This window comes from Heteronotia binoei, chromosome 16 (genome assembly GCF_032191835.1).
Source record: "Heteronotia binoei isolate CCM8104 ecotype False Entrance Well chromosome 16, APGP_CSIRO_Hbin_v1, whole genome shotgun sequence".
In the NCBI taxonomy this organism is placed as follows: Eukaryota; Metazoa; Chordata; class Lepidosauria; order Squamata; family Gekkonidae; genus Heteronotia; species Heteronotia binoei.
Window position 1 is genome coordinate 49,141,301 of NC_083238.1, and position 22,578 is coordinate 49,163,878.

At 44.9% G+C, this 22,578-nt stretch overlaps 2 protein-coding genes across 3 annotated transcripts in view; both read left to right on the forward strand.

The window, feature by feature from the left end:
• Positions 1-3,902: 3,902 nt before the first annotated feature.
• The window catches only part of HYCC2 (hyccin PI4KA lipid kinase complex subunit 2), a 32,222-nt gene continuing 13,546 nt past the window's right edge, over positions 3,903-22,578 (forward strand). For both annotated transcript variants that reach the window (XM_060256998.1, XM_060256997.1), the window contains exons 1-8: positions 3,903-3,991; positions 4,986-5,087; positions 8,805-8,984; positions 10,761-10,841; positions 11,956-12,071; positions 15,435-15,530; positions 17,372-17,488; positions 18,907-18,994. In XM_060256998.1, coding sequence (XP_060112981.1) covers positions 3,941-3,991; positions 4,986-5,087; positions 8,805-8,984; positions 10,761-10,841; positions 11,956-12,071; positions 15,435-15,530; positions 17,372-17,488; positions 18,907-18,994 — 831 coding nt within the window. In that variant the 5' untranslated portion in view covers positions 3,903-3,940. The remainder of the gene's footprint in view (positions 3,992-4,985; positions 5,088-8,804; positions 8,985-10,760; positions 10,842-11,955; positions 12,072-15,434; positions 15,531-17,371; positions 17,489-18,906; positions 18,995-22,578) is intronic.
• ORC2 (origin recognition complex subunit 2) overlaps positions 13,845-22,578 on the forward strand; it is a 67,647-nt gene continuing 58,913 nt past the window's right edge. The window contains exon 1 of the mRNA XM_060256999.1: positions 13,845-13,853. The gene's annotated coding sequence lies outside the window, so the exon portion shown is untranslated. The remainder of the gene's footprint in view (positions 13,854-22,578) is intronic.

Sequence of the window (22,578 nt, forward strand, 5' to 3'; positions counted from 1 at the left end):
ACACCAAACTGGCTCTCCAGGGCTTACATGTTCATCTATACCTGGATGACATCCTGATTCGGGCACCCTTGAAAGCAACAGCTCATTCAATCACTAGCCGTACCATCCAATGTCTGGAGGACTTTGGATTCATGATCAATGAACAGAAGAGTTCCATTGTCCCAGCACAGCATCTGGAACGCCTAGGGGTGGTGATAGATACCTTGACAACCCGGCTGTTACTACCTCTATGAAAGGCACAGAAAATCAGAGAGGCAGCAGCAGCAGTTATCAAGAGCAGACAATCCTCTCTGATGTCACTAGTGTCACTACAAGGGTTGATGATTGCTTCAAAAGACTCAGTCCAATGGGGCAGAGTCCATGCCAGGCCACTCCAGAGCTTTCTAAGGCCGTATCAGCAGCATATATCCAAGAAATCATATCTTACCCTCAGAGTTCCACTCCAGGTGCAGATGAGCCTAAAGTGGTGGACGAATCTTTCCAACCTGTCACAGGGGAAAATCTGGATATTAGAATGGCAACAGGTCTTCACAGATGCCAGCCTGTCTGGCTGGGGAGCAACTTACAACCACCTCCCGGTTCAGGGGACGTGGACCGATCAGGAATCGAAATTACCGATAAATGTGCTGGAGCTGAGAGCGAGCCGACTGACTATTACACTTTGCCCCGCTATTAGTACACAAGCACATCTTGATCCGCACAGACAACATAGCAGCCGAGGCTTACGTCAACAAGCAGGGCGGATCAAGACCTGCTGACTCTTCCAGTGATAGAAGATCTGCTGCTTCAGGGACCAATTCAACATCCCGACCCAGGGTGGTACCGACTGACCGCAAGGAGATTGAAAATCAAAGACTACCACATCTAGGGTACTCAGAACAGGTCACTAAGACCATTCTGGCGTCCAGAAAAACCTGCACCCAGAAGATATACAATTATACCTGGAAGATGATGGTGCCTGAGAAAGCAGGCCGATCCGCTTCACTCACCAGTCAAAACTATCCTGAATTTCCTGCAAGATGGTTTGGAATCTGGCCTTAAGGCCGCTACACTTCAATGCCACGTAGCAGCGCACTGGCTTCAGTCCTGCCAAAAGTTCGCAAGATATCTATTTCTAAACAAGATATCTATTTTTTATGTTTTCTGAGAGGCGTTGCCCCCTCTCAGCCACCTCAGGTTCATAGATTTCCTACTTGGAACCATAACACTGTTCTTCAGGCACTGTCAAAAACACCTTTTGAGCCGATCAAGGAAATCTCCTTCATGAAAGTCCTGTTTCTGATGGCCATTATGCCCGCAAGAAGAGTGTCAGGACTGGGAGCGCTATCGGCAGATGCAAATTTTTGTGTAATACATAAATACAAGCTTGTATTATGCACTGTGCCATCCTTTCGTCCTAAGGTGGACTCATCATTTCATAGGTCTCAGGAAATTTACCTACTGTCGTTCTGTCCACATCCGGTACACCTGAAAGAACGGATGTGGCACTCACTGGACGTTCAAAGAGCTTTAAAACAACACGTAGCTAGAACCAAAGATATGAGGGCTAAAGACTCACTTTTTATCAACATCGTACCTCCACGGGTAGAAAAATGTCTCCAGCAGCCATCAGCAAGGAAATAAGGCTGTGTATTGCGGAAGCATACAAGAGTCAGCGGAAGAAATTTGCAAAGCAACAACATGGTCTTCCTTTTCTACATTCATTCACTACAAAATTAATGCCTATGCATCAGCAGATGCAGCCTTCTACTGTTTACTGTTCCTTTATTCTAATGCTGCTCTTAAGCTGTTATATCTTTTACAGTGGTGCCAGTTTTTTCTATCATTTCTACTGCTTCTAGGAGTTACCGAATTGACTCAAGGGTGACTCCCACAGGAAACAGGAAGTTTAAATAAATAAATAATTTGTCCCACCTCCCTACAAGTTGGTTGGGAGATCACCCACAAGATGTCCTCAGAGGAGAAGGACCCTTCACGATGAGTATCCAGTGGTCGTTCTAGAATCAACCTTCCAAAGAGACCATTTTCTCCAGGTGAATGGCTTTCTGTCACCTGGAGATTGGCTGTAATTGCAGGAGATCTCCAGCTAACACCTGGAGGTTGACAACCCTAAACTGAAAGCTTTGTTGCTTGGTATAGTTCAGGGGTGGCCAAACTGTGGCTCTTTCATACATATTGGGTGGCTCTTGAAGCCCCTACCATCACGTCAGCCAGCTTGGAAAATGCATTTCTCCCTTTTAATCACTTCTCCAAGCCAAGCCAAATGGCAGCTTGGAGAATGCATTTAAAGTTAAAGCTGCTTTCTTTCCACCTCTCCCTCCTTTCCCCATCCATTTGCCTTCCTTCCTTCCTTGTGGCTCTCCAACATCTGATGTTTGTGTCTTGTGGCTCTCAAGCATCTGACATTTATTCTATGTGGCTCTTACATTAAGCAAGTTTGGCCACCCCTGGTATAGTTGCTAGCTTTCTAAATGAACTCCTCTTCCTAAGAATAGAATTTCAGACTTGCTCCCGATTGAATAGGCCAATGATTCTTAATGGGGGGCAGGGATTCAGAACCTTTGGACATACTTGAAATTCTGGGCAGCCCCTCTCCCTACTTACGGTGTGCTGTTGGTTTTAGACGTTTACAGTGTTCTCTGCTCCTCTGAGAGCCAGCTTGGTTTAGCAGTTAAGAGCAGCAGACTCTAACCTGGGGAAACAGGTTTTGTTCCCCACTCCTCCACATGAAGCCTGCTGGGTGACCTTGGGTCAGTCCCAGTTGTCTCAGGACTCTCTCAGCCCCACCTGCCTCACCAGGTGCTTGTTGTGGAGAGAGGAGGGGAAGGTGATTGTCAGCCATTTTGAGACACAGGAGGCCTACTGGGTGACCTTGTGCTAGTCCCAGTTCTCTCAGGATTCTCTCAGCCCCACCTGCCTCACAAGATGTCTGTTGTGGGGAGAGGAGGGGAAGGTGATTGTCAGCCACTTGGAGACACCTGAGGCCTGCTGGGTGACCTTGGGCCAGTCATAGTTCTCTCAGGACTCTCTCAGCCCCACCTGCCTCACAAGGGGCCTGTTGCGGGGAGTTGAAAGGAAGGCGATTGTAAGCTGCTCTGAGACTCCTTTGGCTAGAGAAAAGAGGGGTATAAAAAGAACAATTCTTCTTCCGTTATTTGTTTATCCCACTCCAATGATAAAATTCCGTATTTGTTCCCAGGCTCCTAACAAGGCACACAGCAGATAGGCACCAAACTTACGATTAAGAAGTTGGCCGGTGGAAGTTAAGCACAAAAGTCTCTTTGAATGTATGCCTTGGTCTGTCCCTCATAGGCCTCGATCATTCAGTACCACTTACATGAAGAAGTGGTTTTACCCAGAGAGCTCTTTTTGCGCCCTTATAGCCACTCGTGGCTTGGAGGGCATTCAATAATAACATTGCACGTCCTTGGTGGGTGATATCGGATCTAGAGTTTAAGGACCCTTGGAGCAGGAGTGTCTCAGCTTCTTAGCAACACGTAGAGGAAAAGCCACAATGCCGTTATGACTTCAAGAGAAGTTTGCATAACTCTTTTCCTTTGTTCCATGGCCAGCCTTTTATCATTAGAGGATGTCACATGGGTCCTGTTCCATGATGTATTTGAGCCTGTTCTAGTTGTCTGTTCTTTGTGCTATATTTGTTAAGGGAACAAGTGCGGTTAGTCATGTTTACCTTATAACATTTGGATACGTTTCTGTTCTTTTCCACTCTCCAAATGGACCGACTGCAATAAGAAACTTTTAAAAAACAAATAGGGTGATTTTTTTATATTAAAAAGATATTGTTTGGGTTGCCCGAGGGTATAATTTTATCAGACACCGGAGCAATTTGTTCTGGGTATCTTGGCTATTCATGCTTTCTTGCTCAGGCACTGTTTTTTTTCTTTACAAAGGTGAAAAAAGGAGCAGAAGTCGTAAGAAAATGCTTGGATCAGAACGTGGTGTGGTAGAAGAATGGCTGTCAGAATTCAAGGTAAGGAAGCCGAAATACTTTTGCAGCTTCCTCGAGTGGTTTCTGGATAGGGGGGAATTTTGTACCACTGCCCTCTTCAGTATCCTTACTTGAATAGCCCAGAATAGCCTGATCTCATCAGATCTCAGAGCTAAACACGATCAGCCCTGGTTCGTTCTTGTATGAGAGTCCTCTAAGGAATGCCAGGGTTGTGACATGGAAGCAGGCAACGGCATACCACTTCTGAATGTCTCTTGGCTTGGAAACCCCACGGGGTTCGCTGTAAGTCAGCTGTGACTTAATGGCGCACCCGCACGCTTCTCAGTGGCACAGAACGTACAGTAAATTCACTTGTGCCCCTTGGCGTAGAGTGGTAAAGCTGCAGAACTGCAGTCCAGGCTCTGCTCACGACCTGAGTTTGATCACAGCGGAAGCTGGGTTCAGGTAGCTGGCTCAAGGTTGACTCAGCCTTCCATCCTTCTAAGGTCGGTAAAATGAGTACCCAGCTTGCTGAGGGGAAAGCGTGACTGACTGGGGAAGGCAATGGCAAACCACCCCGTAAAAAAGTCTGGCATGAAAAGTCATGATGCAACGTCACCCCAGAGTTGGAAACAACTGGTGCTTGCACAGGGAACTACCTTTACCTTTGAGCCCCATGGCTCAGAGTGGTAAAGCTGCAGTACTGCAGTCCAAGCTCATGACCTGAGTTTGATCCTGGCAGAAGCTGGGTTCAGGTAGCCAGCTCAAGGTTGACTCAGCTTCCATTCTTCTGAGGTCGGTAAAATGAGTACCTGGCTTGCTGGGGGGAAAGTGTGGCTGACTGGGGAAGGCGAAGGCAAGCCACCCCGTAAAAAGTCTGCCAAGAAAACGTCATGATGTGATATCACCCCATGGGTCAGTAACGACTCTGTGCTTGCACAGAGGACTACCTTTACCTTACTTTTTAAAATTCACTTGTGGTGGTCTGTACTGAAAGGCGAGCAGCCCCTTGTTAACGCAGCTATTGTTCTTCCAGACATTACCTGAAACACAGATCTCCAATTATGCAGCCACGCTTCACCGGAAAAAAACATTGGTGTCTGCTCTTTATAAGGTCATTCAGGATCCAAACAATGAGGTATGAAGCAGCCAATTCCTTTAATAGAGCAACTCCGAACTTTATTAACCACCTCCATTTCAAAAGCCTTGTCGTTGCTGTTTTATCACTCGGTTCTGTAAAGGGGGACATCTCGTTTCCTTCCATCCCGCTTCATTTTATTTTTGGATTTCTTAGCGAGTTGCAGAACATGTTTCCAGCTGAGCGCTGTCTGTTTTTACTGTCAAATTGCACTCAGAGTCACTGCTTGCTTTTGGTGATGGATGTTGTACAGGCTGACAGATGTTGGCTCAGTTTGGATTTCTCGAAGAATTTCATTCTAAGCCTGACAAAGGGGAGAGTAAAAGACGTGTCGGCAAAACAGAAACCAGGAGTGTTCAGCTCTGCTTTTAGAAGCAGGATACAGACAAGAGTATAATTTCCTTTTCTAGAAAATGAATAGGTTGACCCTTGAGCCTTTAATGTCAACAGTGCTTTAACAAAGCTACTGGTTCGTCCCGGGCCTGAATAGCTAAGTACAGGAAGAATTCTGCAGCGTTGTAATAAATGCGATGAAAATGCCCTAGTTAAGAGTCAAACACTCAGTGGAATTTTTATATATATTTTAAAATAATAGACCCTACTCAGGGGTGTCAAACGTGCAGCCCAGGAGCTGAATGAGGCCCCCAGAGAGTTCCTAACAGGCCCCAAGCAACTGGCTGTCATCTGCTTCCTTCTCCCTCTCTCTTGCTTCCTTCTACATCACAAGTTGCTTCACCAGGCTTGCTCAGTCGCACAGGAGCTACAGAGCAAAGCCTCTGTTTTTTCCATTGGCTCAGGCTCCTTGGGGAGGAAGAGGGGGAGGCAGAACTTGTTTTGTCAGGCTCTCTCAATCACACAGCAGAGCTGCTGAGCCAAGCCTCTCTTCCTTCTGTTGGCTGAGGCTTCTCCCCCTCCTGGTCCCCTGAGGAAGGATGGAAAGAGCCAGAGCTTCCTTTGTTCAGTTCCTTAGATTGCATGGGAGAGATACAAAGGAAGCACCTTTAAGACCAATGAGTGCTAATGTTTTAAGCATGTTTTGTATTTGTCTATGTCCTTTATAAAATTTATCTCTCCGCTACTTGGCATTACATTTTATGACACACATGGCACGGCCCAACAAGGTCTCATAACAAATGAGTTTGACTCCACTGCCCTACATGGTGAAATACCATTTGTTAGATTTGAAATGCCCTGATTTGGACAGCTAAGCAGGGCCAGCCTTGGCTAGTATTTGGAAAAATGACCTCCAAGGAATACCAGGGCTGTGATGCAGGGGCAGGCAATGGCCAATCACTTCTGAACATCTCTTGCCATGAAAACCCTACGGGGTCGCCAAAAGCCAGCTGGGACTTGACATCCTTTTCCATCACCAGTGGAAGCTCCGGTTAGCCTCACGAGAACATTTCCGCGGTGTAGCTACAGGTTCAGGACCCCAAGGCACACCTGAGCATGTGAAACTAATTGCTTGTTTTTTTGCATTACATGCAGTCTTCTTCTCCTCCTTCCTCCTCCTCCTACCTTCTTCTTCTTCTCCTCAAAGCACCCAAAGAGTGCTTGTGAATGGGTTCCTCATCCTCTTGGAGAGGAGTGACAAGTGGAATGTCTCAAGGATCTGTCCTGGGTCCTGTTTTGTTCAACATCTTTATAAATGATTTGGATGAAGGAATAGAGGGAATGCTTATTAAATTTGCCAATGATACTAAATTGGGAGGGGTTGCAAATACAGTAGAAGACAGAAGCAGGATACAGGATGACCTTGACAGGCTGGAAAACTGGGCTAAAACCAATAAAATGAATTTTAACAGGGATAAATGTAAAGTTCTGCATTTAGGTAGGAAAATCCAATGGATGGTTATAGGATGGGGGAGACTTGTCTTAGGAGTAGTCTGTGCGAAAATGATCTAGGGGTCTTAGTGGACCATATGCTGAACATGAGTCAGCAGTGTGATGCGGTGGCTAAAAAGGCAAATGCAATTTTGGGCTGTATCAACAGAAGTAGAGTGTCCAGATCAAGTGATGTGATGGTATCGCTTCACTCTGCTCTGGTAAGACCTCACCTGGAGTATTGTGTTCAGTTTTGGGCACCACATTTTAAGAAGGATATAGACAAGCTGGAGCGGGTCCAGAGGAGGGCAACGAAGATGGTGAGGGGTCTGGAGACCAAGTCCTATGAGGAAAGGTTGAAGGAGCTGGGGATGTTTAGCCTGGAGAGGAGGCGGCTGAGAGGTGATATGATCACCATCTTCAGGTACTTGAAGGGTTGTCATATAGAGGATGGTGTGGAATTGTTTTCTGTGGCCCCGGAAGGTAGGACCAGAACCAGTGGGTTGAAATTAAATCAAAAGAGTTTCCAGCTCAACATTAGGAAGAACTTCCTGACCGTTAGAGCGATTCCTCAGTGGAACAGGCTTCCTCAGGAGATGGTGGGCTCTCCTTCCTTGGAGGTTTTTAAACAGAGACTAGATGGCCATCTGACAGCACTGAAGATCCTGTTAATATAGGGGGAGTATTTGTGAGTTTCCTGCATTGTGCAGGGGGTTGGACTAGATGATCCTGGAGGTCCCTTCCAACTCTATGATTCTATGAATAAAAAAACCGCAATTATACATCCAGATTTGAAGTTTTCTGAAAATGAGAGCCATATGGGCAAATTTAAACTAGTGATCAGAAGTAGGACAGTACAACAGTGTCTGTCCCCCTTCCCCCCAAAAAAAATCACCCCTGAGCAAACTAGATGTGGCCTTCTGGATAATATAATACTGCTTTACAGTATGACCCAAAGCATCCGCAAAGGTTTTAACTCCTACTGTGAAAATCATAAGGTAACAAAAACATACGCTCTCTGTATCCTGAAGAGTTAAGTATAGAATGTTTTGAAGAAGTATCTCAAGTAGACCTTGGCCAACAGCAAGGTAAAATGCAGATTCTTGTTTTTCACCACCAAACTGTAGCAGTAGAATGTTACACTAATTTCATTTCCTACTCAGGCATGTAATCATTTGGCTTCTGCTTTAGGAGTATTTCACTTGTGTTTGTAGTTATTTACATTTGTTCTGTAGGATTTGTTGTGAGATTCAGCACAGTGTGTTTAAATATTGTTTCTTGCTGTACCAATTATTTAAAAAAACCCGGTAGCTTAGGCTAGCCCGGCCTTGTCAGGTCTCAGAAGCAAAGTGATGTTGCCCCTGGTTTGGTAGAAGAAGATGATGGTGGCATTGGATTTATATCCCACCCTATGCTCTGAATTTCAGAGTCTCAGAGCAGTCACCATCTCCTTTACCTCCCCCCCCCCGTGAGGTGGGTGGGGCTGAGAGAGCTCTTACAGCAGCTGCCCTTTCAATGACAACTCTGTGAGAGCTGCGGCTGACCCAAGGCCATTCCAGCAGCTGAGAGTGGAGGAGTGGGGAATCAAACCCGGTTCTCCCAGATGAGAGTCCATGCACTTAACCACTACACCAAACTGGCTCTCAAACTGGTACTTGGATGGGAGACCATTATGGCAGGTCCAAGGTTGCTATGCTGAGGCAGGCAATGGCAAATCATCACTGGACATCTCTTGCCTTGAGAACTCTACGGGGCTGCCATAAGTCAACTGTGACTTGACGGCCTCGCATGCACGCACATGCAATTATAGCAACTCACTGCTTGGAAAATGATTAGCTCAACATTTATCACAAGGCCAGAACAATAACCTGTGGTGCGTGTTGTCTCTCTTAGCTTCTGGAGCCCGTCTGTCACCAACTCTTTGAACTTTACCGCAGTTCAGAGGTCCGTCTCAAAAGGTTCACGCTACAGTTCCTGCCAGAATTGATCTGGGTTTACCTGCGTCTGACTGCCAGCAAAGACCGGCAGAGTAACGGCTGTATCGAAGCCCTGCTCTTGGGGATTTACAACCTGGTAAGGAAATCTGTGGGGAGGCCACCAAGAAGCGCTTTGATCTTTTGCATCAGTATCGATTGCGATGAAATTAGACCACTGGAATCTCTTTTCCTTTCTGTTACACAGTTTCCAAGATTCTGACTTCCTTGGAGTATTTTTATAAGACCAATTCTAATAGATTTTGTCTGCTATGCTGTGAGAGGGGACTCTTCCTGCTGCCTTAATTTTTTGTGGGTTTTTTGTATTGCTTAATAGGCTACGCTTTGCCAGAATACCTCTTTGGAATGAGAGCGCTCATCTCATTCCATTTTCTTTTAGTTTTAGTCAGGGGTGGAATTCTAGCAGGAGTTCCTTTGCATATCTGCCCACACACCCTGTTGTAGCCAATCCTCCATGAGCTTACAAAAAAGAGACTTGTAAGCTCTTGGAGGATTGGCTACATTAGGGTGTGTGGCCTAATATGTAAAGGAGCTCCTGCTAGAATTCCACCCCTAGTTTTAGTAAAGTTGATTAATATATCAACAATTCAACAAAGATAATTGCTACGCAGAAACCAGTATGAGTACAGAGAAATAAAAGTATGCCAGTAAATACAGAATAGAAATATGCTTCAAGGTAAGTTTAAAAAATCATTAAAGAATATATGTAAGCTACTATTCACCAGCCAGTAAGTAAACTTTAGGGTAGAAGGCTGATAGGAAGTACAACTAATACATCACCGTCTAAACAAGGTTTCATAGATATTCCCTAAAGAGTTAAGATTAATCATATATCTAGGGTCCAGGAGAAACAGTTTTGATGTGTACAATTCCACCATAAGCTACCAGAAAATATAATAGTATGTATACCGGGGGTGTCAAACATGTGGCCTGGGGGCCAAATCAGGCCCTCGGAGGGCTCCTAGCAGGCCTCTAAGCAACTGACTGTCATCGTTCTCCCTCTCTCTTGATTCCTCCTGCATAACAGCTTGCTTTGGCAGGCTTGCTCAATCACACAGCAGCTACAGAACAAAACCTTGATTTTCTCCACTGGGGAGGAAGGGGGGAGGGGTTGCTTGCTTTGCCAGGCTCTCTCAATCGCACAGCTGAGCTACTGAGCCAAACCTCTCTTCCTCCTATTGGCTGAGGTTCCTCTCCCTCCTGGTCCCTTGACGAAGGATCAAGTGAACCAGAGCTTCCTTTGCCTAGTTTTCTGAATTGCACAGGAGAGATACAAAGAAAGCACCTTTAAGGCCAACGAGTGCTAATGTTTTAAGCGTGTTTTATTTTACGCTTTTAAAAAACCCTTGTGCTTGTCTTTGTCTTTTATAAAGTTTCTCTCTCTGCTACCTGGCATTACATTTTATGAGATACATAGCCCAGCCCAACAAGGTCTCATTTATGTCAGATCCATCCCTCATAACGAATGAGTTTGACACCTCTGAAGTATAATATTGTTTAATATAATAAATTTTATTTTATTTATAACAGATTCCATTTTATCTATAAAGGTTATTTTTATTTTGCTTTTCAGGAGTTGGGTGTTTCCCTTCCATGTGATGAAGTACATACAATATGTGCATGGTTTTTTAAAAGGGAAACGTAACTATAGGTATCATGTTGTTTTTGAACCAGGGTTGTAAGGTTTCAGACAGTGAATATATTAACAGCTCTCTGCCCCTTTAATCACATCCTGGTCATCTTTTTCTAAAGAACCTGGTCTTGTATTTCTTAGCTGACATTAGCCACAGCATAGCAGCCTACATGACGTACGGCAAGATAGCTCAGTTTTCCAACCCCTTTCCTTTCGCCGTAGGAAATTGCTGACAAAGATGGAAACAATAAAGTTTTATCCTTCACCATCCCTTCCTTATCCAAGCCATCGATTTACCATGAGGTAAGAACCCAGTTGCATTTCCAAGATTGTCTTAACTGGAACTTAAAATGCTTGGGGCTCTTTAGCTTGGAGAAACGTTGACTGAGGGGTGACATGATAATGGTTTATAAGATTATATACATGGGCTAGAGAAGGTAGAGAAAGAAGTACTTTTTCTCCCTTTCTCACAATATGAGAATGTGTGGACATTCAATGAAATTGCTGAGCAGTTGGGTTAGAACTGATAAAAGGAAGTACTTCTTCACCCAAATGGTGATTAACACGTGGAATTCACTGCCACAAGAGGTGGTGGTGGCTGCAAGCATAGCCAGCTTCAAGAGGGGATTGGAGTAACATCTGGAGCAGAGGTCCATCAGTGGCTATTAGCCACAGCGTATTGTTGGAATTCACTCTCTGGGGCAGTGATGCTCTGTATTCTTGGTGCTTGGGGGGGGGGCAACAGTGGGAGGGCTTCTAGTGTCTTAGCCCCACTGATGGACCTCATGATGACACATGTTTCTTTGGCCACTGTGTGACATAGAGTGTTGGACTGGATGGGCCATTGACCTGATCCAACATGACTTCTCTCAATTTCTTATGTCTGGAGCAACAATGCTCTGTATTCTTGGAGCTTGGGTGGCAACAGTGGGAGGACTTCAGGAGTTCTGACCCAGCTGGTGGACCTCCTGATGGCACCTGGGTTTTTTGGCCAGGTGTGACACAGAGTGTTGGACTGGATGGGCCATTGGCCTGATCCAACATAACTTCTCTTATGTTCTTACGTTTTTAAAGTTGTGTAGGCGTTCAGATCTCGGAAGCTAAGCAGGGTCGGCCCTGGTTAGTATTTGGATGGGAGACCACCAAGGAATACCAGGATCAGGACACAGAGGCTGGCAACGGCAAGCCACCTCCAAATGTCTCTTGCCTCAAAAGCCCTGTAGGGTTGCAATAAGTCAGCTGTAACTTAACACAGCAACAACAAAACATTCAGTTGTTGTTGGTCCAGGATGAAACTAGCCCATGTATTGTTCTAAGATGATCTTTGGTTACAGTGTTTTGTTCTTGCCTCTTTTCATCGGCATTCACAGTATCTTAAAATCTATCTTTAATGTTATTACCTTTTGAACTTCTCAAGCCATCTACTATTGGATCCATGGCTTTGACGGAGGGAGCGCTTTGTCAACATGACCTCCTCAGAGTAGTTTATAGTGACCTGCACCCTCAGAGAGAAACGTTTACGGCACAGAACAGGTAAGTGGAGGAAGAACCGGGTTGTTTCATCATGTTTTCAGTGTACTCGTAAACCATAAGCCCACTGGGAAAGAGAGGGCTCCCAGGTTTCTAAGCAGTATTCCCTCTAAGCTGAGTTAGTGCAAACCAGCTCAGTTTCTTAGCCTCCAGCTCACACAATTTTGTCTTAACAGGAAAAATGGCAAGCTCATTGATGCAGTAGCTCACAGCTTTAATGCCAGTAGCTCACAAAGTAGAATTTTTGCTCATAAGACTCCACAGTTTAGAGGGAGCATTTCTGAGGCATTAAGAAAACCAGGAGATGTTAGATGTATCGAGACCAGGGATCCCCAATATGATTCCTGTGGGTGCCATACCATCTCATTACTTATGCTAAACCCTCTCTCACTCAGTACAGCTATATATCCACAGTATTCCAATGTATTTCTCTTTTAGAATAGTGTATCGGAATAATGTTTTTTTGTATTGACATACTCAAATAAAGGATATTGGCTGTTGATCTCATTACATATACTTAACCCATCTTCTACTATATTTTTCTGTATTCTTTTTTTCTAATGGCAAACTAGAATGATGTTTATAATGTATTGAATGATGTTTCTAATGTATGTCACATGTTAAAAAGTAAATTAGGTGGACAAGAACATCACTAGGAAATGCATAGCAGGAGTCAAGTATCACCTTTAAGACCAACAAAGTTTTGTTCAGAACGGAAGCTTTTGTATGCATGCAGACTTCTTCGGATGAGGGGATGGGGCACTTTGTTGGTCTTAAAGGTGCTACTTGACTCCTACTTTGCTCACCAACACCGTTTGTGGTTTGCTTCAGCAGCAGTCGCATAAGGATCCTAACTGAAGATATTTGTTTTAAAAAGCATCCTGTTAAGCAGAACTTTTGTCTGAAAAGTCGAAGAGATACTTCTCAGTAGTTTCCCAACCCATGTCGTTATTAATTTGCATGGGTCCCACAAATGCGAGAATCACCTTTCCTATCGCCATAATGGGCACATGGCAAAGGATTGCCTCTACCAGCATCTTCTTCTGGGATATTACCCAGTATTCAAGAGCCAGTTTGGTGTAGTGGCTAAGTGCGCGGACTCTTATCTGGGAGAACTGGGTTTGATTCCCCACTCCTCCATTTGCAGCTGCTGGAATGGCCTTGGGTCAGCCATAGCTCTAATAGAGAGCCAGTTGGGTGTAGTGGTTAAGTGCGCGGACTCTTATCTGGGAGAACTGGGTTTGATTCCCCACTCCTCCATTTGCAGCTGCTGGAATGGCCTTGGGTCAGCCATAGCTCTAATAGAGAGCCAGTTGGGTGTAGTGGTTAAGTGCGCGGACTCTTATCTGGGAGAACTGGGTTTGATTCCCCACTCCTCCATTTGCAGCTGCTGGAATGGCCTTGGGTCAGCCATAGCTCTAATAGAGAGCCAGTTGGGTGTAGTGGTTAAGTGCGAGGACTCTTATCTGGGAGAACTGGGTTTGATTCCCCACTCCTTCACTTGCAGCTGCTGGAATGGCCTTGGGTCAGCCATAGCTCTTCCAGAGGTTGTCCTTGAAAGGGCAGCTTCTGTGAAACCCCTCTCAGCCCCATCTACCTCACAGGGTGTTTGTTGTGGGGGAGGAAGATAAAGGAGATTGTGAGCCACTGTCAGACCCTGAGATTCAGAGTATAAGGTGGGATATAAATCCAATATCATCATCATCTTCTTCTTGATAGTCTCTAATATTTATTTTTAAGGCTTTGTTTAATACTTTACATTTGTAGCTACCCTGAGGGTGTCTTGTTTGTGGTTGGTAATAGCTTCAATTTTTAGATCCCATAAGTGAGAATGTATTCATTAGCCGGATGTAAAGCTCTCTAGCACATCAGTGCCTGCCCAGTTCTGTTTGCACTGTCCTGTTTTAAGAACATAAGAGAAACCATGTTGGATCAGGCCAATGGCCCTTCCAGTCCAACACTCATCAAAGGCTCCTTAGTAAGCTCGAGAGTTATGGAGTAAAAGGACAGGTCCTCTTGTGGATCAAGAACTGGCTAATTAATAGGAAGCAGAGAGTGAGTATAAATGGGCAGTCTTCGCAGTGGAGGACAGTAAGCAGTGGAGTCCCGCAGGACTCAGTACTAGGTCCCATGCTCTTTAACTTGTTCATAAATTATTTGGAGTTGGGAGTAAGCAGTGAAGTGGCCAGGTTTGCAGATGACACTAAATTGTTCAGGGTGGTGAGAACCAGAGAGGATTGTGAGGCACTCCAAAGGGATCTGTTGAGGCTGGGTGAGTTGGCGTTAACATGGCAGATGAGGTTCATTGTGGCCAAGTGCAAAGTAATGCACATTGGGGCTAAGAATGCCAGCTACAAATACAAGTTGATGGGTGTGAACTGGCAGAGACTGACCAAGAGAGAGATCTTGGGGTTGTGGTAGATAACTCACTGAAAATGTCAAGGCAGTGTGCGATTGCAATAAAAAAGGTCAACGCCATGCTGGGAATTATTAGGAAGGGAACTGAAAACAAATCAGCCAGTATCATAATGCCCCTGTATAAATCGATGGTGCAGTCTCATTTGGAATACTGTGTGCAATTCTGATCACCGCACCTCAAAAAGGATATTATAGCATTGGAAAAAGTGCAGAAAAGGGCGACTAGAATGATTAAAGGTTTAGAACACTTTTCCTTTGAAGAAAGGTTAAAACGCTTGGGGCTCTTTAGCTTGGAGAAATGTCGACTGCGGGGTGACATGATAGAGGTTTACAAGATTATGCATGGGATGGAAAAAGTAGATAAAGAAGTCCTTTTCTCCCTTTCTCACAATACAAGAACTCGTGGGCATTCAATGAAATTGCTGAGCAGTTGGGTTAGAACGGATAAAAGGAGGTAAAAGGGTGATTAACATGTGGCATTCACTGCCACAGGAGGTGGTGGCGGCTACAAGCATAGCCAGCTTCAAGAGGGGGTTAGACAAAAATATGGAACAGAGGTCCATCAGTGGCTATTAGCAACAGCGTGTATATATATGTGTGTGTGTGTATATATAATTTTTTTGACCACTGTGTGACACAGAGTGTTGGACTGGATGGGCCATTGGCCTGATCCAACATGGCTTCTCTTATGTTCTTATGTTCTCTATGTTTGTAGCCACCACCACCTCCTGTAGCAGTGAATTCCAAATGTTAATCACCCTTTGGGTGAAGAAATACTTCCTTTTATCAGACCTCTTATAAGAGTTTATAAGACCTCTTATTCCAAACCCAAGCAGAATGAAGCAAGCAATGTACAATGTGTTTGGGCTTATTGATGCAAATATCTTGTAGCAAAGTCATAGCAATTTCAGTCTTTTGTTTGTTTGCTTTCCCCACCCTTGTCCTTAGGTTTGAGGTGCTGAGTTTTCTTATGTTGTGTTACAACTCCGCCATTGTCTACATGCCTGCCTCTTCCTATCAGTCGCTTTGTAGGATGGGTTCCAGGTGAGGACTGTATTCTTGATACTCTTGAGGAAAACTGTAGCGATGGTGTTCCTGATCAACATACAAAATTTAGTTTCCACAGACAGTACTTGTCGCAGTTAATTCAGAAATTGTTCATTGGATCCAGGATCCGGTTGGGTCAGGATCTGAAAACCATCCTGGTATGTGCCCTCTGAGGGCTCGATATGTTTCTCAGGCAAAGGAGCCATTTGTTGGAATGGACTCACAATGGACATAAAATTAATTACTTTTAGGGATGGGGAGTTGGCCTATGTCTGAGATTCCCAACCCCCAGGCCGTAGACAGGTAGTGGTCTGTGGCCTGTTAGCAACTGGGCCATGGAGTGAGGCAGAGACCTTCGCCTACTCCTCATTTAAAGACTCCCATGGGGGAGCAGGGATGGGGTGTGGGCATGGAGGCAGCCTGGGGCTGCAAAAACCCCAGCACCTCCACCAGTCCATAGAAAAATTGTCTTCCAGAAAACCGGTCCCTGGTCCCAAAAAGGTTGGGGGCCACTGGGCTATGGGATCCCCTATGTTCTCCTCTGCCCCTCTCTTTCTACCTCTCAGTTTGCACATGCCCCCCCCCCCGATGGGACTGGGCTTGGAAGAGGGGTGATCTTGAAGCCCATTTCCAGCTTATCGCTCATTTGTGTTGCTGTTGTTGGGGTTCCTTCTTTGCTGAGGAAAGAATCTTTGACTAAATCAGGGATCCTGTACATTATGCCCATGGGTGTCACGGTGCCCTCTGACACCTTTCTTGGCACCCACCACGTGTTTTTAGAACGCGGATGGAGCCATGTGGGGTTCTAGCCTTCTGATTTGCCACTGAAAATCTTATTGGCGATTAGGGGTGGAATTCTAGCAGGAGCTCCTTTGCATATTAGGCCACACACCCCTGATGTAGCCGGTCCTCCAAGAGCTTACAAGGCTCTTTTTTGTAAGCTCTTGGAAGATTGGCTGCATCAGGGATATGTGGCCTAATATTCAAAGGAGCTCCTGCTAGAATTCCGGCCCTGTTGGCAATATAGATTAAAATAACATTGTTTCAGTGGCAGCACAATATTCTCTCTCTTTCCCAATTTTTTTTTGTTTGTTACACCTCTTTTCTGCAGTTGGGCTTTTCCTGTGTATGAGTTTCCACTTTCTGCACCAGCCATTTTATGGCTGGCTCCACCTCCTTTGGCAGCCATTTTGTGACTGCACTTACCACACTGTGTCAGAATTCCAAAGATGCCCATAGGCTCAAGAAGGTTGGGGACCCCTGGAGAGCAGACCGTGATACTTCAAGGCTTGTCCCTTGTTCCTGACTCCTCTGAATCACAGATTCTTCCTCCTCCTGCTCCCAGCTTAGCTACCACCGGTACTTATATCAATATTAACTGTAGTGATGCCAGGCAGGCTAAAGCAGGGCACGTGCTTAACTGTAGGAATTGACCACGTGGAAGTAGAACATTAAAAAACATTCTAGGCAGTTGCAACTTGAATGATTCTGCAAAGCAGGTAAATAATATTTTCCTTCTTGAAATAAGATCCAAGTTGTAACTGCGTAGGATTTTTTAATGTTCTTTTTTCTATCGATCTCTCTATCTTTCTGGGGTCTGGTTTTTGTTGGTGTTGCTGTGAAATTTTATGATTCATTCCCTTAAAGATGCTTCTCTGAAGACAAGACAATTCAGATGAATAACGTAGCAATTTTTTTAAAGTCAAAGACTGGAGATTAATCTTTATACTTTGATTACTGAGTGCATAATTGGCCGTATGAAAACTTGTTTGCTCAAAACGTTTGTAAGGTCAAGAAGTGTATTTTCTTTCTTAAATGCTCTTATTATGAATTGCCAGACTCTGTGTCAGTGGGTTTCCACGGCAACATGAAAAATGCTGGAAGGAAGATTGCGGTAGAGTAGTCTTGGATCCGGACTTCATGGTGCAACTCCTCACCGGAGTTTATTATGCTGTGTGAGTATCTGAGGGGGAGACCTCTGTCTTCAGCTGAATTGGAATGTATTTGTGTCCAACACAGTTATTTAGGCATTGAATGCTGGAGGCCATTGAACACATGAAGTTGCCTTATACTGAATCAGACCAACAATCCATCATGGTCAGTATTGTATACTCCAGGGGTGTCAAACGTGTAGCCCAGGGGCCAAATCAGGCCCCCGAGCAACTGGCTGTCATCTGCTTCCTTCTCCCTATCTTGCTTCCTTCTGCATCACAGCTTGCTTTGCCAGGCTTGTTCAGTCGCACAGGAGCTGCAGAACAAAGCCTCTATTTTCTCATTGGCTGAGGCTCCTCCCTTGGGAAGGAAAGGGGGAGGGAGAGCTTGCTTTGCCAGGATCTCTCAATCGCACAGCAGAGCTACTGAGCCAAGCTGCTCTTCCTTCTATTAACTGAGGCTCCTCCCCCTCCTCATTCCATGGGGAGGGAGGGAAAGAGCAAGAGCTTCCTTTGCCACAGCCCCTCCCCTGATTTTATTATTGCCTGATTTCCCTCCCCGCAGGGCTCTGCCACTTCAACTGGCATTTTGTAAATGTCTTTTACCCCAGTGTAAATTTTGCTCTTTTGTATGCCGTCTTGCAACCCCGGAGTGTTGCACTTCTGGCTTCCTCTCTTTTTAGATGAATCACAACAGCATACTTTAAAAAAAAAGAAGATTATGTACCCCTACTGCTAACTAGACGTTTTGTGAGTACACATAGCCGTGTGTATGTGTTAAAACCCAGTAACAAAAGACGTGTGCACTTGAATTAACCCCCGTTGGAATACTTAACCTGCCGTTTGCCTTTGTTCTTTGTGAGAATAGCGTTGGTGTGATGTGCTTCTACCGAGGCTGACCGAAAATGGAATTTAATTTCAATGCCCTGTGGCAAAATAATCATTTTAACTCTAGATAAGTGCTGCTGTATTATAATTTTACTAATGAATGCTGTCCTGTTTGCGGGAAGTATAAGGAGGATGTGGTTCTTGAGAGCCAGTTTGGTGTAGTGGTGAAGTGTGCAGACTCTTATCTGGTAGAACCGGGTTTGATTCCCCACTCCTCCACTTGCAGCTGCTGGAGTGACCTTGGGTCAGCCATAGCTCTGGCAGAGGTTGTCCTTGAAAGGGCAGCTGCTGTGAGAGCCCTCTCAGCCCCACCCACCTCACAGGGTGTCTGTTGTGGGGGAAGAAGGTAAAGGAGATTGTGAACCGCTGTGAGACTCTTGAGTGGAGGGCGGAATATAAATCCAATGTCGTCTTCTTCTTCAGAATGCTAGATTGCTTTTTGTAATTTCCAGTAAAGTTCTAGCGGATATTTATTTGAAAGGTATACAGCCAGGAGAAGGCTTAAGTGCAGGAAAATAATTCCTCCTTTTTATTTCCGCCTCATCCGTATGTAGATACAACGGACAGTGGGATCTCGGCCAGGAAGCCCTGGATGACATAATTTACAGAGCGCAGCTTGAGCTCTATTCTCAGCCGCTGTTGGTAAGGGAAGAGCAACTGCATTCTCATGAAATGATTAAAAATGTACATATGCCAATTTTTGTGGGTGTCGAGGCTTGCGTGATGTGTTGGGAAGCATTCCAAACTCTAGTTGTCTCTCCGGTATACAGCAGCATGCAGGAACAATATGCATTTGCCACCTAAGCTCTGGAACTTTGGAACTTAAATTATGCGGTGGGAATGAAGAGCCAGAGGTGGGCAGAACAGTTGACTGCTTGCAGGAAACGTGTGCGTGTGTGTGTGTGTGCGCGTGCGTGCAGGGCTTTTTTTGGTAGTAGGAACTCCTTTGTATATCAGACCACACACCCCTGATGTAGCTGATCCTCCTGGAACTTACAGTAGGCCCTGTACGAAGAGCCCTGTAAGCTCTTAGAGGATTGGCTACATCAGGGGTGTGTGGCCTAATATGCAAAGGAGTTCCTGATACAAAAAAGCCATGAGAGAGAGAGATTGGAAATAAATGTGGAAATGTGTTACATATCTGCTTGCCTTTGTATTGCCTATTTTCTGTTTGTGATTGCCTGCATTTACATGTAACAACAAGAATTTCTTCTCAGTAGAGAAGACAAAAACGATATTCAATTAACAACTAACTTTATTGGAATGCCACTTCGAGAGGGGCATGTTTGGCTAAGGCCTCTTCTTACAAGGGGTCTGCGGCAAGTACTTTTAATTTTATGTCATTTTTTCAAGGGGCGTATTTAGGTCAGGGGAAGCCAGTCGCTGAATGCTCTGAAGATCGGAGCAGGGGACGGCCACGTTTTATCATTGAAGAGCCAAAACTGTATCAAAATTAAGATCAAAATTCAGATCGACACAGAGCTGGTGTCAGGAAACCTGTCTAAACAGCTGCATCTATGCAACTTGGCATTACTGATAATTGATACGCTGATCAGTAGTACAGAGTAGATCTGTAAAGTTTTCACAGCCCAAACACAGGTGGTTGTAAGTCTTCCATTAGGAAGCAACACACCTTGGTCTGACAATAAGTCACAAGTACACCTAGCACAATTGTTTTAGTGCCCTGGCATAATTTTGTGCATAAGTCGCACTTGCGTTATTAGCAATGGTTCACCTCTGTCCATTTCCCTTTGTTTAAAGCAGAAAAAGCTTTTAGTCTCAAATATTTGCCTGCTGTTCCCTTCCCTTCCTGTACTAGCTGTATTCTAGCCAGGGCTTTTTTTTGTAGCAGGAACTCCTTTGCCTGTTAGGCCACACACCCCTGCTGTTAGCATGGTTGATTGTTCTGATGCACTTAAGGTCTATAGTCTTTTGAACGATACTTCATCAAGTGTCACTGAGAAAGTGGCTAAGTTTCTTTATTCTGTTTTAAAGGCACGCCAGAGGATCTCAGAGAAATAGTTTTTGTTTATGCTTTTCCTGATGTATCTGTATGCAATCGTTCCATTTTATCTTTTTTTTTTAACCAATTTGCTCTGATATATATATTTATATATTTTATGCCAGTAAAGGCTAACACCCCTGCTGTAGCCAATCCTCCAAGAGCTTACAGAGCTCTTCTTACAAGGCTACTGTAAGTTCCAGGAGGATCGGCTACATCAGGGGTGTGTGGCCTAATATGCAAATGAGTTCCTGCTACAAAAAAAGAGCTGATTCTAGCATCTCCGTTACCTCTTCAATATACCTTAACAATTAGGCTTGAATTTTCTTTATTTTAAAAAAGAGCCATATTTGATTCTGTGCTGAGCTGCATTAGACTCAAGAGCTTTAGGAGACAGCAAAGGTGGCCAGGGGGGGATACACGCAACAGGAGGTAAAATCGGTGGAATAATTATCTAGCTTTTAAGTATTAGCAATTATTTCTTTTTGCAAAGGAGAGCGCTAAGGAGTCGCACTTTGGCAATACATTTTTCATCTTTCCAATAGAGGTGGTTAATCAGCTGTCTTGATTAATTGCTTTGGGTGACTTAGACGTTGCTCTCAAAGAGGATGATTTAAATGCTTCTTACCTGGTGAATTATTGGAACAGCGACTTCCTGCAGGAAATGATTAAATGGGCTACTAGATTGGAAAATCTAAACGAACAATTGAGCCTGCTGAAGAGGTTCCTTGGAGATCAGTAATAGTGTAAAGCATGTAGGCGGATTGGTATTTGCATTCGGCTTCCACTTGTGCCTAAAGCTGAACAAAAGAACCCAACGAAATCTGGTTGCTGTTTTTGTTTGGTTTGTCTTGCTGTATGATGCTAACAGCAGGCAACCATCTTCTTTCATACACGTGTCAGTTTTCTCCCAGCCCCACTTTACTTTACGCTGCTCTGTTTTCCTTTAAGAATCTCTCTCCCTTTTTCGGTCTTCTCATAATGGAGAGATCCAGAATGCCTTGCCTCCCCAGCATCCCCCCCCTCCCCCCCCGAAGGTTCTCCAAGTAGCCTAGTTGTAGAGAGATGAATTATCTACCAATGACCTTCAAGCAATTCTAATCCCCATCTAGTTAGTATCCAAGCACCCCAGCTATTCAAAGCAGTAATTTATCTTTAAATTCTATAGCTTCCCCCCCATGCATTCCTCCTGAAGAGGGCAGGTATTCTTCTCTGTGATGGTGGTGGTAGTAAAAGACAGCAAAGTGAACCTCTTATCCTCTGGGAGTGTTTAGTGCAGCAATTTCCAGTCCCCTCTCATTGTGCCTCTTCCTTTCACACCCCTCCTTGTCCCTTTTTAATTTCCCTTCTTTGTCCTTCTTTGCCTCACCCACACTCTCTTTTGGTGTAGTGGTTAGGTGAGCAGACTCTTATCTATGAGAACCAGGTTTGATTCCCCACTCCTCCACTTGCAGCTGCTGGAATGGCCTTGGGTCAGCCATAGCTATCGCAGGAGTTGTCTTTGAAAGGGCAGCTGCTGGGAGAACTCTCTCAGCCCCATCCACCTCCCAGGGTGTCTCTTGTGGGGAGGAAGGTAAAGGGGATTGTAAGCCACTCTGAGATTCAGAGTGGAGGGTGGGGTGTAAATTCAATTTCTTCTTCTTCTGCTGCTGCTGCTTCTTCGGCTTCTCCTCCTCCTCCTTTTCTGGGTTTCCTTTGCTGCCTTTCCACATTGCTTTCTTCCCCTTCCTCTGCCCCTCTTCACCTTTTGAGCATCTTCCATGCCTGTTCCCCCGCCCCCCACTTCTCCATCCAGCTTCTAGGTATCCTGGTATTTCTGCTTAGTTGACATGATTGGCAAAAGACTATCATAAAGTACTACAGTAAATAAATATTCGGTCAAGCACCTTCCCCAGTCTTTGATGTCATTCACTTTGGGTGAATGACAGAAAAGTTGTAAGAACATAAGAGAAGCCAATGGCCCATCCAGTCCAACACTCTGTGTCACACAGTGGCCCAAAAACCAGGTGCCATCAGGAGGTCCATCAGTGGGGCCAGAACTCCAGAAACCCTCCCATTGTTGCCCCCCAAGCACCAAGTATACAGAGCTTCACTGCCCCAGACACAAAAACATAAGAGAAGCCATGTTGGATCAGGCCAGTAGCCCTTCCAGTCCAACACTATAATTTTTCCAAATGTGCATAAAAATGAGTTCTCAGTGGAATTTTGATTGTTATACTTCCCG